Source organism: Scyliorhinus canicula, chromosome 3 (assembly GCF_902713615.1).
Source record: "Scyliorhinus canicula chromosome 3, sScyCan1.1, whole genome shotgun sequence".
Taxonomy (NCBI): domain Eukaryota; kingdom Metazoa; phylum Chordata; class Chondrichthyes; order Carcharhiniformes; family Scyliorhinidae; genus Scyliorhinus; species Scyliorhinus canicula.
This window is the reverse complement of record NC_052148.1, coordinates 192848834-192875338: the sequence shown is the minus strand read 5'-3', so window position 1 is coordinate 192875338 and position 26505 is coordinate 192848834. Positions and strand designations below refer to the sequence as shown.

The 26505-nt window shown below is 44.8% G+C and overlaps 1 protein-coding gene across 5 annotated transcripts in view; it reads right to left on the bottom strand.

Annotated features, from left to right (window-relative positions):
- The window catches only part of znf827 (zinc finger protein 827), a 197865-nt gene that overhangs the window by 17845 nt on the left and 153515 nt on the right, over positions 1–26505 (bottom strand). For 4 of the 5 annotated variants that reach the window (XR_005460047.1, XM_038791929.1, XM_038791926.1 and 1 more), the window contains exons 8-12: positions 23975–24069; positions 19674–19811; positions 19370–19538; positions 19058–19224; positions 12611–12850 (exon numbers count right to left, since the gene is read on the bottom strand). Coding sequence is in view for 4 of the 5 variants with exons in the window: in XM_038791929.1 (XP_038647857.1) it covers positions 12611–12850; positions 19058–19224; positions 19370–19538; positions 19674–19811; positions 23975–24069 (809 nt within the window). In the remaining variant the exon portion in view is untranslated. The remainder of the gene's footprint in view (positions 1–12610; positions 12851–19057; positions 19225–19369; positions 19539–19673; positions 19812–23974; positions 24070–26505) is intronic. The other variant, XM_038791928.1, reaches the window with a different exon arrangement.

Below are 26505 nucleotides of genomic sequence, written 5' to 3'. Positions count from 1 at the left end.
ATCTACCTATTATGCCCTATAAGAATTCTATAACTTTCAATGAAATTACCTCTTCTTCTTTTGAAGTTAAGCCCAGTTTCCCCAATTTCTCTTAGTACGACAATCCCACAATCCCCAGGATTAGTCAGATGAACCTCTGTTGCACTCACTCTACTGCAAGTATATCCTTCCTTAGATAAGGAGAGCAAAACTGTACACAATACTCCAGGTGTGGTCTCACCAATGCTCTATACAATTTGCGCAAGATTTCTTTATTCTTGTTCTCAAAATCCCTTGCAATGAAGGCCAACAAACCATTTGCCTTCCTACTTGCTTGCAGCACCTGCATACTAGTTTTTAGTGACTTGTGAGAGATGATCTCACACTGTACATTTTTTATAAAATATATATATATGTATGCTCATTGCTATTTCTAAGATTTCAAGACTGAACAAAGACCTTTAACATTACTAAACCTATGTCGGTCTGCGAGTCTCGAACAAAAGAAGCTACTCTCACCCCGTTATCTCAGAGAAGCCACAAACTACACCTGTGGGCTGTATAGCCCAATTTCAAAGTGATCTATACAAAGGCAATCAGCATTTAATAATCCAGGCTGGGCAGAGGAAATGGATCTAGGAAGGCAAAGGCTCCCCAGCATCCCTTTCAATTCCTAATGGCCGAGACATTTAACAGCCTTTGTAGACCAGATGATGGATACACATCTTTTATTGAAGACCTAGAGGAGCAGTGGGAATCAAGTGACACAGGCCTCTAGCTTCTGGAACAAGTAATATTGCATTGCTGAACTGTACAGCTCAGTCTGTTGTTTACCATCCACCGGCAGCCTCACAGGCAAGCAGCTCTGCCCAAGTGGAGTACCTAGCCCCCACCTACACTGCTTCTGTTGGAGGTTCTATGCGATCACCTGATTCATCTCTGCATGCCTATCATATAAGTCAACATTACTGGAAGAGTGAATCATCCAGCATCAGCTTTAAACCCACCAACCTCCGTGAAGTAATACCTCATTGAACTTTGATTCTGGAATCTACGTGAAACAGTATTTTTTTTCTCTGTGCAGTAACACCTTCATTTCTCCATCCCTATCTGTATTATTTGATGTGGAGATGCCGGCGTTGGACTGGGGTGAGCACAGTAAGAAGTCTTACAACATCAGGTTAAAGTCCAACAGGTTTGTTTCAAACAAACAGCGCAGCTCCTTCCTCAGGTGAATGGAGAGGTATGATCCAGAAAAATTTATATAGACAAAGTCAGAGATGCCGGACAACGCTTGGAATGCGAGCATTTGCAGGTAATCAAATCATTATAGATCCAGGGAGAGGGATAATCACAGGTTAAAGAGGTGTGAATTGTCTCAAGCCAGAACAGTTGGTGGAATTTTGCAAGTCCAGGCCAGATGGTGGGGGGGGTGGATGTAATGCAACATGAATCCAAGATCCCGGTTGAGGCCGCACTCATGCGTGCGGAACTTAGCTACAAGTTTTTGCTCGGCAATTCTGCGTTGTCGCGCGTCCTGAAGGCCGCCTTGAAGAACGCTTACCCGGAAATCAGAGGCTGAATGCCCTTGACTGCTGAAGTGTTCCCCGACTGGAAGGGAACATTCCTGCCTGGCGATTGTCGCACGGTGATCGTTCATTCGTTGTCGCAGTGTCTGCATGGCCTCGCCAATGTACCACGCTTCGGGGCATCCTTTCCTGCAGCGTTTGAGGTAGACTACATTGGTCGAGTCGCACGTTATGTGCCGCGTACCTGGTGGGTGGTGTTTCCACGTGTAATGGTGGTATCCAAGTCGATGATCTGGCATGTCTTGCAGAGATTGCCCTGGCAGGGTTGTGTGGTGTCGTGGTCGCTGTTCTCAAGGCTGGGTAATTTGCTGCAAACAATGGTTTGTTTGAGGTTGCGCGGTTGTTTGAAGGCCAGTAGTGGTGGTGTGGGGATGACCTTGGCAAGATGTTTATCTTCACTGATGATGTGTTGAAGGCTGCGAAGAAGATGTCGTAGTTTCTCCGCCCCAGTAAAGTACTGGACGACGAAGGGTACTCTGTCAGTGGTGTCCCGTGTTTGTCTTCTGAGACAGCAGACAAGATCCCGAAAGGGCTACAGATCACAAGCCCACTCAAGTCGACCTACAACACAGACTACGCTGAAAGACTCTGCTGCCGCACCTCTGTCACACTCCTCAAACACCTCGTAAACCAGCTCTACAGCAGTCGACGCAACCTGGAAACCAAGATAGAGGCCATATTCTCAACTTGCACTCAGGACACAGCAGACACCGCCAAACAGATGAGACAACAATACTATGCCATCTATATGCACACCAAGAACAGGAAGCTTGAGAAACTCGGCATCACCACCAACAGCAACCAAGCCTCCCCCAGTACCACAGTCGAATCTCAACACGGGACACCACTGACAGAGTACCCTTTGTCATCCAGTACTTTCCTGGGGCGGAGAAACTACGACATCTTCTTCGCAGCCTTCAACACATCATCAATGAAGATGAACATCTTGCCAAGGTCATCCCCACACCCCCACTACTGGCACACATTCACATGACATCTGCCGTGCCCTTGCCCACTCACTTAGCCTGTCCCTTTACGTTTTCTTGCATCCTTCACAAAAAACTTACAAAATGTTTGTATCATCAGCAAAGTTTGAAATATTACATTTGTTCCCCACATCCAAATCATTTACATAGATTGTGAACAGCACTCTGCGCTGTACAATAAATAAAAACATCACCATAGTCCCAGAGGACGATAGGTTCCTCTCCCCTTTGAAAGAGAGCTGACTGGTGACGATTTAACCGGAGGGTCATCACACGTCAGGCGAGGGGCAAGGTGAACAATGTGGGGCCTTCATGAATAACCTCAACTTGTATGGGAATTGAACCCACGCTATTGGCGCCTCTCCGCATCATGAACAAGCCATTCAACCAACTGAGCTAATCGACCCCAAACTCTAATGTCAACTGGTCGGTGATAAAGTAGAACAACTTAACTACTAATTTATTTTAGTTCCTCATTTTCACAAGTTCCTTGGTTCCCAATATTGTCATTCCTTCACGGTCACTGGGTCAAAACCCTGAAACATCCTTCCTTTCAGAACTGTGGGTGTACCTACATCAGTTCAAGTAGGGCTCTCGCCACTATCTTCTCGAAGGCAATTAAGGATGACAAACTGATATACTGGACTTGCCAGTGATGCTCATACAGAATGAAAAAGTAAAAAAATTCTGATTTTCCATTCATGTATAAAGTGCCTGCATTTCAATGATGTCCTATGATCTTCAGGGAGATTTTTGTCTTTATATGATGTGGTCTCAGATGGTTAAGGCATATCAGATTTTAAAAGAATGGTCTTAACAGAGGAAGATACAAAAAATCTCCCAGAAATACTGGGTAACCAAGGGACTTATGAAAATTAGGAAGTGAAAGAAATTAGTATTAAAGAAAGGTAGTGCGGGGTCATGTGATGGGAGTGCAGGAACGGAGCTATTCATCTTTTCAACCTTTTGTTAAATCCGGATGCTCACCTCATAATTATTTGCTTTTGGTGCATATGTCTTGTGCTATGTCCCTGGAAGATCCTGGCTAGATTTGGGCAATGTGGAGCTAAGTCAAAAAACCCTTGTTTGATTGAGGCGGTCAGAAGAGGCCGAGGTGGGGCCCAGCTTGCAGTGGCAGGGTTTCTGGTAAGCAGGCCTACACCTTGGCAGTGCTGTCAGCATTGTGATGATGGTTATCATTGAGAATAATGTTTTGGACAATGGTCTTGGCTCCGTGGTGTAGGTTGTTAGTGTTCACATTGATGAACTGCGAAATATCTTTGATAGAATAGTGGAAGCGGAGAAGAGAACCCTGTTATGGCAATTTCCCTTGTAAGGGCATGCCTTCGGCCCTTGGAAATCCTGTTGCATGGTGTGTCATTTATCCTGGATGATTCAGGGAGTAGTGGTGTGCGAGTTCCCTTAAGGACAGCAGGAAACAGATTTCTGACTGAATTTGGGAATTGACAAATTGAATTTGGGATTTGGAAATTCACAATTTCAACTTGAAGGCTGGACATTTCAAGTCCGACGGAGCACGCTGTACCCAGACTTTGGTCCAGCATTGTCTTGTCATTGATGCTTATTGAGGAGAATCGGATGCAGCTGGACATGCTGGGTCGTTGCCTCCTGCTGGAGCCTAGGTTTCTTGCTGCCTGGGTGTTGGGACAATGGCGTGGCGGAGGTGAAGTAGTGTTCGCATGATTGGGTAGGTTAGGGCAGGAGTAACTTGTGTTTACCTGGGCTGGGTGGAGGGTCTGTTGGTTGGTGGAGTGTTTCCCTTCCCCTAGTTGTCTCTTTTTGGCAGCTCTTGGTCTGCCCCCCCCCCTTGCAAGATAGGGTTCTACTGGGGAGGTAGCAGGATTCGAGTGGGAGTCTGAGTATTGTAGATCGGCATTGCCGGAGCCCTTCTTTAGTTCAAAGGTATGCTCAAAGGGGGAGATAGGCAGCCTCCTCCAAGTGGCCTTGAGCAGAGATTTTCTCAATGCCCTCCGTTTGAAGCAGGTCTCCTCAAGGGAGGCAGTGTTTTGTCTCTAGTGAGATGACACTGCTCTGTCCCTAGTATCCATTTTGTGATGGTGTACAATGCTGGTCCTTGTCTGGCATCTTTTGGCTAATCCTGGTGTCTCTCTCTTTTGGGGTTTATTTTCCTTACTTGTGCAGGTAGCATGCTGATGTAGGCCTCAATTTGGTATAGTGTCTCTTTGCGGGGGGTGGGGTTTCCTTGCTGTACCCTGGTTGGTGGGGGGGCTGGGATTGTACTCTTCCTGAGATGTCCAGTTGATGAGTGTCTTGACAAACCTTCCTCTCCTTGTGGGTGGAGCTTCTTTGGTGGAGGACAGTGCATATCTTATGATGGTGCGCCGTCTCGGATGTGGTGAAAGAGGAGAGAGGTCGGGTGTGTGGTGCTGGGCCGGGTCTTGTACTGTGGTCGGTTTCCAGCTGTCTTCTTTTGCTTGGGAGGTTCCTTCTTGGCCGGGTTGTCCTGAGAGGCTGTGTGGGGTTGGGAAAGAGCAGCTTTTTCGTTTTTGTCTTATAGTGAGGACCATGCGCCAGGGTACTGAGATCCTCTGCTTTTGGTAGCACTTTCCTATCCTATCATTGTATTGCGAGACCCTAACTGCATCGATTATAATCTGAGCCAACTGTATGAACATTTGCTGGTCTTCTCTGTGCAGTAATGTGGAATGAAGGTCGTTGGGGGATTTATTGCGTGTGGTGGTTATATGTAACATATCCATTTAGGACTTGTGAATTTGTTCTGAAATTTTTGTCTCTGCTATTTCGGACTAAAGAATCATTGACTGGTTCCTGCAAAGGTACAGACGGGTCATGTATCCAAGAAAGGCATGTAGAGGTGGGTCATTGATTTTTTAAAAAATAAATGTTTTTAATTGGGTTTTTGAACAAAGTATATTTACCGTTATGTACACAGGATAAGAGACATATATCACACACCCAAACATACCAAAAAAAAGAAAATAGTAAAAAATACAATAAAAAATAAAATAGAATAACTGGTAGGGTATTGTGCACCAGCTCAACAGCAGCAACTCTGTACACCTGGCAAAATTATTTACAATACATAAGTGGGCGACTGTTGGGGGGGGGGGGGGGAGAGAGAGAGAGAGACCGGGGAGGTAGACATACATTTGGGTGCCGGAGTAACAATTAGTGGGCAATACTCGAATGGGTTTGGTGTTGTTGTCGCTTGCTTCTCCTGGACGGATCTCGCTGCCATCTCGCGCTCACCTCCGCTTCTGCCGTTCCTCCCGTCTTTATTCTCCTCGTTCCCTGCTCCTGGAGATGCCATGTTCGTTATTGTATCCCGTGCCTTCCTTCCGGCTCTCATTTCCCTGCCGCCCCCCCCACCTCCCTGGTTCTCCTCTCTTGATCCCTGTCTCTTCCCTCTTCCCCCCCCCCCTCCCCCCCGCCCCAGTCTATCTCTCCCTTTCATGCTTTGGCGACTGTCCCCATTCTTGGCTACCTGGCTATTTTTCCGCTTGTTCGTTGGCCACAAACAGGTCCCGGAACAATTGCGTGAATGGCTCCCATGTTTTGTGGAAGCCGTCGTCTGACGGATGGCAAATTTGATTTTCTCCATTTGAAGAGATTCCGAGAGGTTGGGCAGCCAGTCTGCAGCTTTGGATGGTGCTGCTGACCGCCAGCCGAACAGGATTCTATGGCGGGCAATCAGGGATGCAAAGGCAAGGGCGTCTGCCCTCCACCCCAGGAATAGGTCTAGCTGGTCCGAAACCCCGAAGACCGCTACTTTCGGGCATGGCTCCACCCTCATCCCCACCACTTTGGACATTGCCTCGAAGAAGGCTGTCCAGTACCCTGCAAGTCTGGGGCAAGACCAGAACATGTGGGCGTGGTTGGCCGGGCCTCCTTGGCACAATTCACATCTATCCTCCACCTCCGGGAAGAACCTACTCATACGGGTTCTTGTTAAGTGGGCTCTATGTACCACTTTTAGCTGCATCAGGCTGAGCCTTGCGCACGTGGAGGTGAAGTTGACCCTATGCAGTGCTTCACTCCAGAGTCCCTACCCTATCTCAATCCCCATGTCCTCCTCCCATTTCTTTCTTGTTGTGTCCAGTACGGTGTCGGCCCTTTCTATCAGTCGGTCATACATGTCACTACAGTTTCCTTTATCTAGTATGCTTGCATCCAGTAGTTCTTCCAGTAGTGTCTGTCGTGGCGGTTGTGGTTACGTCCTTGTCTCCTTTCGTAGGAAGTTTTTGAGCTTAGATACCTTAGCTCGTTCCCCCGGCTAGCTGGAATTTCTCTGTAGATTCGACCGGTGTTGCGATCCTGCCGTCCGTGTATAGGTCCCTGACTGTCAGTGTCCCGGGTGTGTCATTGATGCCTCTGGTATGACTGGAGCTTGGGGGGATCGAGTTCTGGTGTGCGCCCGAACATGGCACGTAGATCTTATCCTGGACTCTTGTGGACGGTGCTCACTCGCTGCTTGGAAAGGTGTGCGCCATTTCACTACGTTTTTATGGCCTTTTCCTCATCTCCCTTGCTCTCTAGCATATCCATTCTTACATATGAAAACACCAAGCTTAATGATTATACTGATTCATCTGTATTTCTGTTCTCCTCTCCTCGATTTATGTATGCTGACACATTTATGCTATACTAAAAAAATATATACATACATTAAAAAACATGGGAGTTGTTTGTTAAGTACTTGAAAAATTACATGGATTTAAAGTTGATAAATCCCTGGACCAGGTGAGTTACATCCAAGAGTGTTCAAGGACGTGACAAAAGAAATAGTGGATGCATTAGCGGTTATCTTTCAAAATCTTATAGATTCTGAAAGGTTTGGTGAGAACCCTATTGTTCTGCTGCAATATCAGGTAATCAGCTGTATTGCATGCAAGCCGATCTAGTCATTATATGCAGCAGGAAATATCTACGTGGGTTTAGTTTGTTGTTCCCATGTGCATTGGGCAACTTGAAATTTTGATTCATTAGAATAATCCAATTTTGGGAGCAAACCACATTGAAGGAAATGTATGTTTAAGGAAATAATAAATATGGCTATATTATGGTACGATGTTGTGGGCATCACAGAGACATGGCTGCAAGGGGATCAGGGCTGGGATCTAAATATCCAAGGATATGTGTCCTATTGAAAGGAGAGGCAGATGGGCAAAGGGGGCAGGGTTGCATTGTTAGTAAGGAATGAAGTTAAATCGATGGCAAGGAGCGATATACGATCAATAGGTATAGAATCTCTGTGGGTAGAGTTGAGGAATCGCAAAGGTAAAAAGACCCTGATGGGAGTTACCTACAGGCCCCCTAGCAGTAGTCAGGATGTGGGGCAGAAAATAAATCAGGAGATAGAAAAGGCATGTAAAAAAGGCTATATTACAATAATTATGGGGGACTTCAATATGCAGGTGGACTGGGAAAACCAGGTTGATAGTGAATCCCAAGAAAAGGAATTTGAGGAATAGCTAAGAGATGGCTTTTTGGAGCAGCTTGTGACAGCCTACTAGGGAACAGGCAATTCTGGATTTGGTGATGTGTAATGAGGCAGACTTGATTAGGGAACCTTTAGGGAGCAGTGACCACAATACGATAGAATTTACCCTGCAATTTGAGAGGGAGAAGCTGCAATTAGATGTAACGGTATTACAATTAAATAAGGGTAACTACAAAGACATGAGGGAGGAGTTGGCCAGAGTTGATTGGAAAAGGAGCCAATCAGGGAAGACAGTGGAACAGCACAATGGCAGGAGTGTTTTGGGGTTATTCAGGAGGCACAACAGAAATTCATCCCAGGAAGAGGAAACATGCTAAGGGGAGGACAAGGCATCCATAGCTGACGAGGGAAGTCAAGAACAGCATAAAAGCAAAAGATAAAGCATACAAAGTAACGAAGATTAGTGGGAAGCCAGAGGATTGGGAAGCCTTTAAAAGTGAGCAGAGGACAACTATAAAAGCAATAAGGGGGGAGAAGATGATGTATGATGCTAGGTAGAGGAAGAGTTTTTTTCAATATATGAAAGGTCAGAGAGAAGCAAAAATAGACATTGGACCACTGGAAAATGTGGCTGGAGAAGTAATAATAGGAAACAAAGAAATGGCAGAGGAACTGAGTAGTTACTTTACATCAGTCTTCATGGTGGAAGACACCATTGGGATGCCAGAGCTCCAGGAGAATCAGGGAACAGAGGTGTGTGCAGTGATCATCACTAAGGAGAAGGTTCTGTGGAAACTGAAAGGTCCGATAAATCACCTGGGCCGGATGGACTACACCCCAGGGTTCTAAAGAGATAGCTGAGGAGATTGTGGAGGCATTGGTGGTGATCTTTCAGGAATTACTGGAGGCAGGAAGGGTCCCAGAGGACTGGAAAGTGGCTACTGTAACACCGCTGTTTAAGAAGGGAGGGAGGCAGAAGATGGGAAATTATAGGCCGGTTAGCCGGACTTCGGTCATTGGTAGGATTATTAAAGTCCATTATTAAAGATTAGATTCTGGCATGGATAGAGGATTGGCTAACTGGTAGAAGGCAGAGAGTGGGGATAAAGGGGTCTTTTTCAGGATGGCAGCCGGTGACTAAGTGGTGTGCCTCAGAGGTCAATGCTGGGACCGCAACTTTTCACAATATACATTAATGATCTGGAAGAAGGAACTGAAGCCACTGTTGCTATGTTTACAGATGATACAAAGATCTGTAGAGGGACAGGTAGTATTGAGGAAGCAGGCAAGCTGCAGAAGGACTTGAACAGGCTAGGAGAGTGGCAAAAAAGTGGCAGATGGAATATAGTGTGGAAAGGTTATGACTATTTTCCAAATGGGGAGATGCTTAGGAAATCAGAAGCAGAAAGGGACTTGGGAGTCCTTGTTCACGATTCTCTTAAGGTAAACGTGCGGGTTCAGTCGGCAGTTAGGAAGGCAAATGTAATGTTAGCATTCATGTCGAGAGGGCTAGAATAAAGACCAGGGATGTACTTCTGAGGCTATATAAGGCTCTGGTCAGACCCCAGTTGGAGTATTGTGAGCAGTTTTAGGCCCCATATCTAAGGATGGATATGCTGGCCTTGGAAAGGTCCAGAGGTGGTTCACAAGAATGATCGCTGGAATGAGGAACTTTTCGTATGAGGAACGGTTGAGGACTCTGTCTTTGTGTTGTGGGGATGAGACCCATGCAGAGACGGGGAGAATGTCCAAACTCCACACGGACAGTGACCCAGGGCTGGGATCGAACCCGGGTCCTTGGCGCATTGAGGCAGCAGTGCTAACCACTGCGCCGCCATGCCACCTGGAGCTGTTTTTTGTCAAGAGCTACTTGATAGCAATTGACGACCCTCTCCATCTTTTTGCTAATACTTGACAGTAGACTAATGGAGCAGTAACTGGCCAGGTTCAATTTGTCCTTTTTGTGGACAGGACATAACCGGGCAATTTTCCACTGTTGGGTAGAAGCTCGTGTTGTCGCTGTACTGTAACTGTTTAGTTAGAAACGTGGCTAGTTCTGGAGCACAAGTCTTTAGTATTGTTGCCAGAATGTTGTCAGGACCCAAAGCCTTTGCAACATACAGTGCCTTCAGCCATTTCTTGATATTATTTGGAGTGAATCGTATTGGCTGAAGACTGGCATCTATGATGCTGGGGACTTCAGGATGAGGCCGAGATGGACCAGCCACTCGACACCTCTGGCTGATAATGGTTGCAAATGCTTCAGATTTGTCATTTGCACTGATGTGCTGGGCTCTCCCATCATTGGGAATGGGGAAATTTGTGGAGCCTTTTTCTCCAGTGAGTTGTTTAATTGCCCATAACCATTTACAGCTGGATGTGGCAGGACGCAGAGCGCAGATCTAATCTGCTGGTTGTGGGGCCATTGAGCTCAGTGTGTGGCGTGCTGTTTCCTCCTGCTGGCATGCTAGCCGTCCCAATTGAAGCTTCACCAGGTTAACACCGCATTTTTAGATATTACTGGGGTTACTTGTGGCATGCCCTTCTGAACTCTTCAGTGAACCAGGGTTGATCCCCTGGCTTGATGGTAATGGTAAATGAGGGATATGCTAGGTCTTGAGGTTAGATTGTGGTTGAATAAAATTCTGCTGATGGACCACAGTGTCTCATGGATGCCCAGTTTTCAGTTGCTTGATCTTGCAAAGTCTATCCCATTTAGCAGGCGGTAGTGCCAGACAACAGACAAGAGTATCCTCAATGTGAACATGCGATTTGGTCCCCACAAGGTGGTCACTCCTACCAAACTATCATGGATATATACATTAGCTAGATTGGTGAGGACAAGTTCAACTAGGTTTTCCTGTCTTGTTGGTTCTCTCACCATCTGCCGTAGACCCAGTCGAGCAGCTGTCTTTTCGGACTCGGCCAGTAGTTGTGCTACTCTTGGTGAAAGATATTGAAGCCCCACACCCAGAGTGCATTCTGAACCCTGAAACATGTACCATGAAATAAGAGCCAATGCACACATTTCAGGATAAAGTGTTCAGCTATTGTTGTCATTGAGATCCAAAGTTTGTGGACAAGCTAGATTTCATATCATAGAGTCATAGAATTTACAGTGCAGAAGGAGGCCATTCAGCCCATCGAGTCTGCACCAGCTCTTGGTAAGAGCACCCTACACCCAAGATCCACACCACCACCCTATCCCCATAACCCAGTAACCCCACCCAACACTGAGGGCAATTTTGGACACCAAGGGCAATTTATCATGGCCAATCCACCTAACCTGCACATCTTTGGACTGAGAGAGGAACCGGAGCACCCGGAGGAAACCCACGCACACACGGTGAGGATGTGCAGACTCCGCACAGACAGTGACCCAAGCGGGAATCGAACCTGGGACCCTGGAGCTGTGAAGCAATTGCGCTATCCACAATGCTACCGTGCTGCCCTTGAAGGTTTAAAAATGCAAATATCACCACCATTCCAGAGGGCCATTGGCTGCTCTCCCCTTTGAAAGAGCTGACTGGTGGTGATTTCACCCGAAGGTCACCACACCTCAGATGAAGGGCAAGGTTGAGAAGGCGGGGCCTTCATGAATAACCTCAGCTGGTACGGGAATCAAACCCACGCTGTTGGTGCTGCTCTGCATCACGAACCAGCCGTCCAACCAACTGAAGAAACAAATCTCATTGTTTAATCGAAAGGTTTTGCTGCCCATTTCACAATGCAAGCAATCCAATTTAAGAAAAGAGTTTCTCAACCTCTTGTGGACAAATTGTAGCTTATTTTGTTAATTAAGCACTATGTTGCTGGACACCTTGCTGTATCTTTTGATTTCTGTTATGTAAGCAGCAAATAAATATAGCCAAGTACGTTTGACCATGAGTTTGGTCCAAAAGCCTTTGGGAATAACAGGAAAACATAATGGACAAATGATTAAGAAATAACTATTAAGCAGGGCAGTTTATTCCATACACAGCATGTATATGAATGAAGATTTTTGGTCATGGGAGATTCGGTCTGGTTGTGGAAAGTGTTGTCCAGGAATGTGACCACAGGAGTGCTGCTGTAAAGCCCAAACCTTGTTTCTTTCCATTGAAGTTGAAACCATTTCTTTGCAGCAATCAAAATTCTAAGTTTTAATATCTTAGCAGACCAAAAAAATAAAAACAATTCATTAGGCTAGTGGGTTCATTACACTTTGCTTCTTTTGACACCTGCAGTAAATGGAAGCTACAGTTCCATGCTGAACAATATGCTGCATTCACTTGCCATCATTTTCTAAAAATCTGCAGAGCTTTCTTGCAGACTTGCAGTCTCCTGTATTTTCCTCAGAAACTTACTGAAAGGCAGCAACTATTTAAATCCTAGCTACTTCTACACCATTCCGACTTGTCATACATGGGTGTAATCTCACATCTTAATATTCAGTTGCATGGCACGAGGGTCTCGGGTCTATGAATAAGAAGTACCTCCCCATCGACTTGGCTTCCAGCTTAAAGTGCTAAAGTCGCTCAACACAAGAAGGGAAAAAGAATGTAACCATCCAGGTACAATTATGGAGATTAAAATCTTCAATTGGATTCTTGAGCCAATAAACACTTTCTCACCTTTCTCAGGCTTTTCCTCAGAAGCTGATGTGGATGACCCACTGAATGCCACTGGAGAGTTGAAGGAAGTGGTTTGCTCCTCTTTGGTGAAGTCAGAATTATGAATTTCAGATTCAGTAATAGAATCACAAAGTGCTGAAGATGAAGATAACGAGGATGATGACGATGAAGAGGAAAATGTTGGTACTGCCTTGGAATCACTGATGGGGCTAAGACAAGAGGGCACTTGAACTTGTTCATCTATAGAAATGCCAAAAACAGTGATGTTAAGACTCAGACAAAAACATATTTCATCATAAGCAACAGTGACAGCCTCTTTGACAAACATAAATGTGGGGATTCTCCTAATCGGCATGGTAGCACAGTGGTTAGCATTTTTGCTTCACAGTGTCAGGGTTCCAGGTTCGATTCCCGCTTGGGTTAATGTCTATGCAGAGTCTGCACATTCTCCGTGTCTGTGTGGGTTTCCTCAGGGTGCTCCGGTTTCCTCCCTCAAGTCCTGAAAGATGTGCTGTTAGGTAATTTGGACATTGAATTCTCCCTCCGTGTACCCGAACAGGCGCTGGAATGTTACGACTAGGGGATTTTCACAGTAATTTCATTGCAGTGTTAATATAAGCCTACTTGTGACAATAAAGATTATTATTAATTTTGATTTTTCGCAGGAGATAAGGTGAACCATGTGAGAATGCAAATGACCATTTACACAAGTCATGATTTTGTACCCGCTTTCGCCATCATTTGCTACTGTTCTTCTGGTACTGAACCCTGTGGTACACTGCTGGGCACAGGGTTTCAGTCACAAAAATAACCTTCAACCATCACCCTTTTGCCTCCTGTCACTATGCCAATTTTGGATCCAATGTGCCAAATTGCCCTTGATCCCAAGGGCTCTTACCTTCTTGATCAGTCTCCCTTGCGGGACCTTGTCAAAAGCCTCACTGAAATCCATCCTAGACTACATCAATTGTATTGTCCTCATCTACACACCTAGTCACCTCCTCTAAAAATTAAAGCAAATTTGTTAGACATGATCTCCCTCTGACAAATCCACACTGACTATCCTTGATTAATCCGTGCCTCTCCAAGTGGAAATTAATTCTGTCCCTCAGAACTTTTTCCAGTAATTTCCCTACCACCGATATTAGACTCACTGGCCTGTAATTACCCGTTTTTTCCCCTCTTCCCTTCTTGAATAATGGCACCACATTAGCTGTCCTCCAGTTATCTGGCACCTCTCCTGTGGCCAGAGAGGATTTGAAAACTAGTGTCAGAGTCCATGCAATCTCCTACCTTGCCTCACACAGTAGCCTTGCATACATATCATCTAGGCGTGGGGATTTATCCACCTTTATGTCTGCTAAAACTGCTAACACCTCCTCCCTCTCAATACTAGTCTGTTCAATTATATAAATGCGATGTATGCCTGTGCCACTGACTGACGCTCACGAGTTAACACTTTCCAGAACGAGCTCCCCATTCCGTGAATTCCAAGGCTTGCCCTTCAGCATTAGTCGAGGACAGCAAATGTACTGCATCCGGGCCAAGGGCCAAAGGTTTCAGAGTTTACCAGGCCACTCAGTTCCAAAATCATTTGTTGCAGTGGCATCCGCACAGGCCATTCTCTTCCCCCACCTCGCCCCTCTAGAGATTTATGCACAGGGTCGTTCAGCTAACCCATGGGCCTCATGCTTTTGCCTTTCGTAGGATCTGAGGGTTGAATAAGGTCTCCGAAGTGGATGCCCATCTGTCAGAGTAGGGAGGGGCTGGTGTAGGGGCTTGGACAGTGGAGGAGTGGAGCTCATTGTGATGGCTAGCATAGCAGTCACTGACCATCGGTAGGATGTTCCCGAGGTTGCATAGGCAATGGGTGAGGGCATGGACAGGACTCTAAGGGTCACTCATTCTCTCTCTTCACTTTCATACGGATACAAATATGGAACCAGTAGAATTGGCAATAATCCTTCTTGCTGGGAAGCAGGAGAGATGACGGCAGGGCCAACATTAGGCTTCCTGGAGGCAGAGGCAGAACCCAGAGGTGGAAGCAAGGGCAGGTCCTGCACAGCTACCAGAGGCTGTACCGCAGAGGATGGTCACTCGAGTGTGACATCATCAGGTCAGAGTTTACAGATGGTGGTTGACTTTCTTGGAGATGAACGAGAACCAGGGCAGGAGGAGATTTCGGAAGCCCATGGACAGTCACACACCTTGGTCAGGTTCTCCAAGAGTTGGCGGCAGATGGTCTCAGAGGCCACCCACTGCCCGAAAATCAAAGCCTTCCTAACTTTCTATGCCAGTGGCATCATTCAGGGCTCCATTACAGTGGGAGATAGGAAGAACTCCTGCAGAATTACCCAGCAATTTTCTTTATTAATTTAATATAGTTAGAAAGACACAAAACTTGCCTTTTGCTGGATTAAAACTTTCTAGAAAAATTTGTTAATGAAATTACCAAGCGTCGTCAATGACGCCAATCCAGCCTAGAACAAAGAACGATACAGCACAGGAACAGGCCCTTCGACCCTTCAAGCCTGCATCGATCACATGTCCTATCTCGACCAACCGCCTGCATCCTTCTATACACCGTCTGTTCATGTGCCTATCCAGATAAGTCTGAAATGTCTCTAACGTATCTGCCTCAACCACCTCACTTGCCAGTGCATTCCAGGCCACCACCACCCTCTGTGCAAAATACTTCCCCAGCACATCTCCACTGAACCTTTCCCCCTCACCTTGAATTTGTGTCCCCTTGTAATTGTAATTTCCGTCCTGGAAAAAAGCCTCCAACTGTTCACCCTATCTATACCCCTAATCATTTTATAAACTTCGATCAGGTCGCCCCTCAGCCTCCGTCTCTCTCGGGAGAACAATCTCAGTTCATTCAATCTCTTCTCATAGATAATACCTGCCATACCAGTCAACATCCTGGTAAACCTTTTCTGTACTCTCTCCAAAGCCTCCATGTCCTTCTGATAGTGCAGAATTGCCCTAGAGAAAGTGCTGCAGCCTATAAGACCATAAGAAATAGGAACAGGAATGAGTCATTCGACCCATTCGAGGCTGCTCTGCCATTCCAAAACAAATCCTGCTCCAAAGACAATCCCTCCATACTGGGAAACATCCAAGTGAATCTTCGCTGAACCGTCTCCAATGAAATAATATCTTTCCTTAAATAAGGAGACTTAAACAACTCACAGCACTCGAGATGTGGTCTCACCAGTACTAGTACCTTGTACAGTTGCAGCAAGACTTCCCCACTCCTACACTCCAACCCCCTGAAAAAACGGACCAACATTCCATTAGACGACTTGATTACCTGCTGCATCCGTGTGCTAGCTTTCTGTGTTTCGTGCACAAGTACCCCCAAGTCTCTTTGTGTTGCTGCTATCTGCAATTTTTCTCCATTTAAATAATACTCTCCCTGCCAAAATAAACATTTTCCCACACTATACTCCATTTGCCAACTTTTTGCCCACTTCCTTAACCTATCAATATCTCTTTACAAACAGTTAGCATCCGTCTCTCAACTTGCAATTCCACGGGGCAGCTCGGTGGCGCAGTGGGTTAGCCCTGCTGCCTCACGGCGCTGAGGTCCCAGGATCGATCCCGGCTCTGGGTCACTATCCATGTGGCATTTGCACATTCTCCGTGTTTGCGTGGGTTTCGACCCCTCAACCCAAAGATGTGCAGGCTAGGTGGATTGGCCATGCTAAATTGCCCCTTAATTGGAAAAATGAATTGGGTACTCTAAATATATATTTTTTTTAAAGTGCAGTTCCACATATTTTTGTGTTGTCTGCAAATTTGGCTGCAGTACATTCGCTTTCTTCCTCCAATTCATGAATCTATATTGTAAACAGTTGCAGCCCCAGTACTGATTCCTGTGGAACCCCACAACCTGAAAAGAACCCCTTATCCCCATTTTCTGTTTCCTGCCCATTAGCCAATTCTCTATTTATGCCAATATGCTACCTCGAATACCACGGCCTCCTTTCTTATAACTTAAATTTCCATGACATGTCGAATGCCTTCTGAAAGTCCAAATACAACAAATTTAGTACCCTCTATCCACTTTGGTGGAAACTTCCCTTTATTCTGAGACTATGCCCTCTGGACCTAGACTCTCCGATGAGTGGAACCATTCTCTCAGCATTTACACTGCCAAGCCCCCTGACAAATCCCTTTCATGACTCTGCTTGATTAGATTATGATTTTCCAAATGTGTTGCTATTTCTTCCTTAATAATTGATTCCGACAATTTTCCAACACCAGAAGTTAGGCTATTCGGCCTAGTTACCCGCTTTTTGCCTCCCTCCTGTTTTGTATAGGAGTGTAACGTTGGCAATCCTTCGGCACATCTCCAGAATCCAAGGGCTTTTGGAATTTGCAAGGAATGCGTCCACTATCTCTGTAGTTACTTCTTTTAGGATGCTAGGCTGCAAACCTAGGATGGCAGCACGGTAGCACAGTAGGTAGCACTGTTGTTTCACAGCTCAAGTGTCCCAGGTTCCATTCCCGGCTTGGGTCACAGTCTGCCTGCACGTTCTCCTCGTGTCTGCGTGGATTTCCTCCCACAAGTCCCGAAAGACGTGCTGTTAGGTAATTTGGACACTCTGAATTTTCCCTCTGTGTTCCCAAACAAGCGCCGGAATGTGGCGATCAGGGGCTTTTCACAGTAACTGCATTGCAGTGTTAATGTAAGCTTACTTGTGACAATAAAGATCATTATTATTATAAATTGTCACGGCCAGGGAACTGATCTGCCTTTAGCCCCATTAGTTTGTCTAACTCTTATGATGGTATTTAATCGCTCCCCTGTATGCTTTAGTATTAATGGGATGTTCGAAGTATCTACCACTACAAAGACTGATGCAAAATATCTGTTTAACTCCTCTGCCATTTCCTTGTTCCCCATAACTATCTCCCCAGATTCATTGTCTAAGGGGCCTCCGTTCACTTTTGCTTCCTTTTTATATATTTAAAGAAGCGCTGGCCAGTTTTTATATTCCTTGCTAGTTTGCTCTTGTAGTTTATTTTCTCTCTCTTTATTATCTTTTTAGTCCTCCTTTGCTGGATTCTGAATTGATCCCAATCTTTGGGGCTATCACTGACATTTGCCTCCTTATATGCTTTTTCTTTCAACTTAATGTGGTGTAGGTAGGAGCTTCCTGATCTTGACCCGGCTACAGAGACTAAACAGTAACATCGCCCTAATTCAGGATGAGTGTAGTTTGGAGAGAACTTGGTAGGTTGTAGTTTCCCCACGCACTTGTTGCCCTTGTTCTTTCACATGGTGATGTTGATGGATTTGGAAATTGTCATCAAAGGAGGCTTGTGAATTGCTGCAGTTCATCAAGCGGATGGTGCATGCCAGGATCTGGGCGGCGGGTGTGTGTGTGTGTGTGTGTGTGTGTGTGTGTGTGTGTGTGTATACATGGTGCAAAACACCGGGGCCCGGGCTCATTATCGTAAATGGAATTCTCGTTGTTGTCCAGACCTAACAAAAACCTGCTCCAGGGCTATCAGCATTACTCTCTTGCCATCCAGCATCTCTCCACCTCCTAGGTTGTTATTTTTGCTGCTGTTAGCAGGTTCCACTTCATGTCAGTGAAGGGCATTTTTATTAAAGCGGAGAGAGAGAAAAAAGGCTGATCCTGAGAGAAGCACAAAGATAAACAGGATTGGAGGGGTGGAGGGAGAGAGACAAGAGAGGAAAAGCTGGATAGTTCCGCACAACATAAAGGATGGTATCTTCAGTGTGAAGACAGGACTTTGTGTGGTGGTCAATCCTTCAAATACCACCATCATGGACAGTTGCATCAGCAACATGCATATTGTAGGGCAAGCTCAGCTAGATTTTTCATTCGTTGGTTCTGTACTTGCTACAGGCCCAGTCTGGCAGATATGTCCTTTAGGACTCAACTAACTCAATCAGTAGTGATAATAATGAGCCACTTTTGGTGATGGACACTTTAATCCCCCACACAGAGTACATTCTGTGCCATTGCCACCTCTGCAATTCTTCTTCTGAGTGCTCTTCAACGTGGAAAAGTACTGATTCATCAGATGAGGAAGGGGACTAGGTGGTAATTAGAAGGTTTCCTTGCCCATGTTTGGTCTGATGCCGAGACCTCTTGGGATATGTTGAGGACTTCCAACGGCACTCCCTCAGGACTGTATACCACTGCACAATCACCTCTGATGGGCTTGGCCTGTCGTGGCCATGGTCATACCCAGGGATGGTAATGAAGGAGTCTGGGACATTGACTGTAAGGTACGATTCGGCGAGCGAAGCTTAAGGAATGAAAACATATATTTATTTAACTTACCAGGCTATGGTATCACTGGAGTTAAGTGCAATTTAAATGAGGCCACAGAAGGAAAATTAAAAACACACACAACCAAAACAAACTCTTATTCTGTACTATAATTAACTCTTTTGGTTACCTGTGTGTGCCACATCTACATGTGTCTTCATTTCAGTTTCATCCATACAGGAAAAGTTACAGATACTGCAGCATAATGAAAACATCCACTGTTCCTTATCTACATGTAATGACATGTGGCTGACAAACTGCAGGTTTACCTCCGTCTCAAATCCACAAACATGGCAGCTGGATAGAAAATTAGCCAAAGTTAAAATCATTTATTTTCATTTTGTGTCTCATGTATGCAGTGCTTTTAACTAAAATTACACTGATTCACCATGACCTTGAGCTGAAGTGAATTAACATCCCACAAAGAAGGAACAGAAGTTACCTATAGTAATATGGGCAGCTCTTACGATCGCAACTTGCGATTACCGCAGTAGCTATGTCCTCGGAATCGCCACTCACTAACTTCACTGAATGGATTGTCAAATGCTGGTTTAAGTTCGCTCGACATTTGGCAGCATATGGACACAAGTGACACTTGTATCTTCGTTCTTCTACAAAATAACAGTTTACAATGGTTAGCTGTCATACACTCTTACAAGATAACCTTTCAACTCCGCTACAGGAATGTTTATAATTTTTATTTAAAAACTTACAAACACTGCACTGTATTCATATCATCTCCTTACCTGTATGCAAAGAAAGGTGTCGAGATAGTGTCTGCTGTCGGCCAAAAACTTTCCCACAAACCTTACAGGGAAAAAGCTGCTCACAAAATTTCCACGGTGGGGTAATAGTCCCTGACTCGACAGTTAATTTTCCTGCTTCTGCAAATGGACAATAGTTCTTATGTAGTCTTTACTTCATAGGCATAACAGTGTTTTCAACTATGTTTAGAGTGATAATTGGTTTATCAGAGTTCGTATGAAGATCTTTGCCAAATTGATTCCCTAATCATTTTATTTACACCCTCTACTCTCAACAGTCCTATTTTACTTTGTTAAGAAATTGAGTGGGCAAACTATAAGTTCTACTAAGATGTCTAGCAGCATTATTCCACAGATTGGAAAGCATGATGTGACAGAACCAGCAAAGTTCTATTCACAGTGGGGCTTGTGAACCACAGGAAGTTTCAAAATGGACAAAACCTTCTATGTATTTCAAGGATTCATTTTCCTTCAAAGATATTATGTCCTGCTTTTCTATCAGGGTTACATTTGTAGTTCCTCACAATAACCACTTAAAAACCAAATAAACCTTAGTCGATGTATTTAATGCTTTTGTGAATGGGGGAAGAATTAGATTGTTGATGCAGGATGTCTTTATGTATGTTTCTACGAGATATACAACATCATGCACCTTAAATGTAGTAAAATATCTCAAGGTATTTCATTGGAAGCACCAACAACAAAACGTGACACCAAACCACAAAAGGGGATTTTATAACAATGATCAAAAACTTGGTCAAAAATGTAGGTTTTAAGGAGCACATTAAGGAGGAAAGTGAGGTATAGAGGCAGAGAAGATTTGAGAGAAAAATTAACACACAGCCACCATTGGTGGAGCGATTGAAGTAGGAATTTTAATGTTTATAATAATAGGAATTCCCCCATTCAGTTGTGAATAGCAGTGCACAGTGAAACTGGAGGAGGAGGCTCCACAAATATCCCCATTCCCAATGATGGAGGAGCCCAGCACCAGTACAAGAGATAAGGCCAAAGTCTTTGCAATAATCTCAGCACCGTCCCAAGGTCCACAGCATCACAGATATCAGTCTTCAGCCAATTCGATTCACTCCATGCAATATCAAAAAACACAGCTGAAAGCACTGGTACTGCAAAGACTGTCGGCCTGACAATATTCCAGCAACATTATTGAAGATTGAGCTCCAGAACTAGCTGCATCCCTGGCCAAACTGTTCAAATACAGTGACAACACTGGCATCTATCCAGCAATGTGGAAAAAGGTGAGGTATGTCCTATCCACAAAAAAAAAACAGGAAAAATCCAACCCAGCCAATTACCACCCTATCAGTCTCCTCTCAATCATCAGTAAAGTGATGAAAGGGGTCACTGACAGTGCTGTCAAGCAACAATTATTCAGCAATAACCTGCTCATTGATTTCACAAGGGTAACTCAGCTCCTGACTTCATCACAGCCTAGCACCCTGGATCCAGCCATCTTCAGCTACTTCATCAATGACCTTCCCTCCATCATAAGGTCAGAGTGGGGATGTTTGCTGCTGAGCACCAATGTTGAGCACCATTTGCAACTCCTCAGATACTGAAGCAGTATGTGCCCATAGCAGAAAATCCTGGACATCATTCAGGCTTTGGCTGATAAATGGCAAGTAACATTTGTGCCACACAAGTGTCAGACAATGACCATCTCAAACAACAGAAAATCCAACCATCTCCCCTTGATGGCTTTGACAAAGAGTCATCCAGACTGGAAACGTTAGTCCAGTTCTCTCTCCACAGATGCTGTGAGGCTTGCTAAGATTGTCCAACATTTGCTGTTTTTGTCCCCATGACTTTCAGTGGCATTATCATTCCTGAATCCCCCACTATTAATATCCTAGGGGTTAACATTGACCAGAAGCTGAATTGGACTGGACATATAAATACTGTGGCTGCAAAACAAGGCCAGAAGCTGGGGATCCTGTGACTCAACTCCTGACATCCCAGAGCCCGTCCACTGTCTACACGGCACAAGAATATTCTCCCCTTGCCTGGGTGAGTTCAGCTCCAACAACACTCAAAGAAGCTGGACACCATCCAGGACAAAGCAGCCCGCCTAATTGGCACACCACCCACCACTTCTAAAATCCACTCCCTCCACCACTGACACACTGTGTGACATCTACAAGATGTACTTCAACAACTCACCAAAGCTCCTTTGCCATCACCTTCCAAACCAGAGACCTCTACCATCTAGAAGGAGAAGGGCAGCAGATGCATGGGAACACCACCACCTGCAAGTTCCTCACCAAGCCACAGACCACACTGACTTGGAATCATATTACTGTTCCTTTACTGTAGCTCGGTCCAAGACCTGGAACTCCCCTCCTAACAACGCTGTGGGTGTACATACACCACATGGATTGCAGCAGAAGGTGATTCACCACTACCATCTCAAGGGCAATTAGTTACGGGAAATAAAAATGCTGGCCTAGCCAGCGACACTGAAAGAATAAAAATAATTCAGAAGAGCATAGAGAACCAGAGGGGTTGCAAAAATGGAAGAGATTACAAGGCGGGAGAGGGAGGAGTGCTAACGATGATGCAATCGGAGGATTTTAAAAAACATACGAATTTAAAAATTAAGCATTCTAAATCTAAAGCCAATGTAACTGTGGTGATGGGTAAATGGGATTCAGTGCAAGTTAGCAAAGTTATGGATGAGCTTGAATTTATGGGGGGAAGAAGATGGGAAGCCAGCCAGCAGAGCATTGGATAATCAAGCCGAGAGGTTAAAAAAAAAGCGTTGGTGAGAGTTTCAGCAGCAGATGCAGTTGAGGCAGAGGCATAGTCGGGCAACGTTCTGGAGATAGAAGTAAATTGTCATGATGATAGCACGGATTTGTGGTTGGAAGCTCATCTCAGGGTCAAATGTAGCATCAAAGTCGCTAACTATTTGATTGAACCGTAATCAATTTCCTGAACAGAAGCCTACAATTGTGTCACGTATTTATGGGAATCCACAGATAATACACACAAATTGTATCTCACATATGGGTCATATGATAGGAAGTAAGCAAAATGTGCAGATGAAAAATACTTCAAATTAAATGCCACTAACATGATGTAATGGATCAGAATCAGTCATTTCAATATTCTGATGGCATGAAATTCCCTTTTCAATAGTAAGAGTTTTGTGAAACATGATGTTTTCTCCCCTCTGCTCCTGAAGGTGCTGACGCTTACGAGGTTAGGGACAGCAGAATGAAGAACCTATACAGGATAGCCTTATAAAATGAATGGCTGTTTTTACACCCATTACTTTATGCTTCGTACTTAAATTATTTTAGCTTTTTACTGGATGTTCAATTTCAATGGATGCCATAGTATCTAGCATGAGATACTGTCAGTTCTTTAAAACTACCAGCATTGAGCATAAACTATTTTAAAAGTCAAGAAAAGTTCATTGACCATTCAGTCAAATTAAGTTAATCTTTCTAATGGAGAGGGAACAGAGCTAACGTTTGAGTCTGGATGACTCTTTGAAACATTAGCTCTGTTCTCTCTCCACAGAAGCGATCAGAGCCGCTGAGATCTTTCTGCATTTTCTGTTTCAGATTCCAGCATCTGCAGTAATTTGCTTTACTCTTTCTAATGCCTTTCTAGGTGGCACAGTGGTTAGCACTGCTGCCTCACAGAGCCAGGGACCCACTCGGTTTTGATTCTAGCCTGTGTGGAGTTTGCGCATTCTCAGTGTCTGCATGGGATTCCCCCTGGTGCTCCGGTTTCCTCCCACAGACTAAAGACGTGAGGTTAGGTTGATTAGCTATGATCAATGCACGGGGTGGACCTAGGTGGAATGCGCTTTCGGACGGTCGGTGCAGACTCGATTGGCCGAATGGCCTCCTTCTGCACTCTAGGGATTCAATGGAATGCCCTAAAAGTTTACTGCCACCATATTCATAAATGACGGGGTGGACCCATCCTTGTGGATATTGTAGGTGGACTCTTAAATAAAGACTAAACGTCATTGGTTTTTATGGCACAAAATAACTAATTCCATGCAGCAGCCAGGAGCTACATTTGAAGGGAGATTGGATCAGAGAAAAGTGTCTGTGTTGTAGCCATTTCTCCAAATACACAAGCTTGGAATTGGTGAACTTACACAATTAATTTGCATTTTTCAAAAATCATTGTACGCAGTGCATGCAATTTTGAAAAAGTATTTTTCCAAAATAAGATACGAGACTCTTAAGGTCTCGAAATCTTTAAAGCCACAGGCAGAATACGAAACTGTAAACATCACATACCTTGTGATCTTGGTCCCCCATGGAGATCAGATAAAGGATTTCTCATGTTTGAAGTGAACGGTGATTGTCGAAACGCTTCTTCGCAGAGAGAAGAGCTGGACCAAGAGAGAAGGAAAATAATTCACTAAGTATTTCTGAAGCTTTCAACGTTGTCAAATGTATGCTTAACTAGACATGGAAAACAAAATGTTACTTATGAAACAGCAATTAAATGGGTGACAAGTTCAAAAAAATCTGGGTAGTAGAGTAACTTAGACGATTATGCTTTTATCTCTGGGACCAGAGTATGTCTCTAGCCCTGACCACAATTATGAATTTATTTCACTTGCAGCTCAGTGTTAATGAACTAATGAATTACCACAAGATTGTCCAACAGATATTCTTATATTAATCTCTGCATTAAACTCAAGCTCATTAAAAAATATATTTTTGCTGATTTACTTTGCCTCATCTCTGGATAGCAATGGCTCATGGTGGATAGATTTCACAGGCCTCTTCAATCCTCTGCACCTCAGTCAAGTGACCATCCTCTATGCAGGCTTGAGCTCTGCCAATTGGTTAACTATTTGATGCATGTAAATTGGCCCTATCCTAGCCTTACCAGTTGTCCTATGCTCACCAGTCATCTCCATAGTCTTTAAGGTAGAACCTCCAGCCAATTTTCCATTCCCTATACAGTGTCATGTAATTGCCATGGGTTAATCTTGACCCCTCTGGTCTATGTGACTCAGTTAGCACTTTGTCTATAAATTGAACCATGCAGAAAAATCTAAACCTCCCATTATGGACATAATCAAGTAATTTCCTGATCAGACTTAAGTGAAAGTCACATCTGGAAAACCACTGAAATACTGCCATAAACTTGTCTGTATTAATCATCAAAACTATAAATTACTCCATCTAGTTGCTTTACTAGATTGCTAATCAAATGCAGGTAAGTTGCATACCACAGGGCAATTTATCAAATTTGATTGTTTGTACACTTGTATATTTTCTGGAGAGCATAGACAAATTCAAGTAGTGCTTGGTTGAGACGATGTCACATCTGATCACATCTTTCCCTTCCTGATTCTTTGTGAGTTATGCATCAACTTTAGCTGAGAATTTGGATAGTTGATGTGCTCAGAGGCTTCCACCATTCTGAATCATGGTATGAGGAAGTGCGTGAGAGTGGCTGGATGATTATTTAAGCTTTCTCCCATTTGTGTAAATATCTGGTGTTAGGATCCCGGACGAGAACCCAACTATTTGCAATTTGTAAATCTGTGAGCAAATGTTACTGCACGACATGAGTGATAACACTGACCCATTGGTATATTTTATGTTAATTTAAACACAGAATTAACCACATTAGCAAGAACTAGCTTTATAGTTCACAGTTACAATGAATAAATAACAACCAGGTTTCTATTTGTTTTTGAACCTTTGGAGAGAGCACCTTTCAGGACCAAAACTGGAAGACCTCTGCTCAGATTAAAATACGAGGGAGAACCAACTTTTTCAGACAGACCTAGATCCTCCCCTTAATTATATCATCTTTACCCAAAGCATAAGGCATTCTGTCTCTTCTTACAAGGTGTCCCTTGACTGATTTAGCCAGGACCAAACAAAATACCCTTCATATTCAAACATAAACAAAATTCCATTAGCTAGATATCTGTACAAAAGTAAATGTCTCTCAAAATCATTAGCGGGACCTCCAAGTGAAGGCATTTGCCAGACGACAGGTAGAGGGGTTTCCCGTGCTTCCCGACAGGGGGGCGAGTGATAGGGTGCTATCAGGGGTCTGGGTCGGGGAGGGGAAGATCTCGGACATTTATAAGATTATGCAGGAGGTGGAGGAGGTACCAGTAGTGGAGTTGAAAGACAAGTGGGAGGTAGAGCTGGGGGAACAGATAGAGGATGGGACATGGGCAGACGCCCTAGAGAGGGTCAACTCGTCGTCGTCATGTGCGAGACTGAGTCTCATTCAATTTAAGGTACTGCATAGAGCCCACATGACGGGGACAAGGATGAGTCGGTTTTTCGGGGGTGAAGTCAGGTGTGTCAGATGTTCGGGAAGCCCTGCGAATCATGCACACATGTTTTGGGCATGTCCGGCACTGGAGGAGTTCTGGAAGGGGGTGGCAGGAACGGTGTCGAGAGTGGTGGGGTCCAGGGTCAAGCCAGGATGGGGACTTGCGATCTTCGGGGTAGGGGTGGAGCCGGGGGTACAGGAGGCGAGGGAGGCTGGAATATTAGCCTTTGCGTCCTTGGTGGCTCGGAGGAGGATCTTGATTCAGTGGAGGGACGCTAGGCCTCCAAGTGTTAACACCTGGTTAAACGACATGGCAAACTTCATCCAATTGGAAAGAATCAAATTCGCCCTGAGAGGGTCGGTGCAGGGGTTTTTCAGGCGATGGCAACCCTTCCTGGACCTCTTAGATCAGAGATAGAAACTGAGGTCGTGACAGCAGCAACCCGGGAGGGGAGGGGAGGGCGGGAGGGAGGGGGGGGGGGGGGGAGGGGAGGGGAGGGGAGGGGGGGGGGGA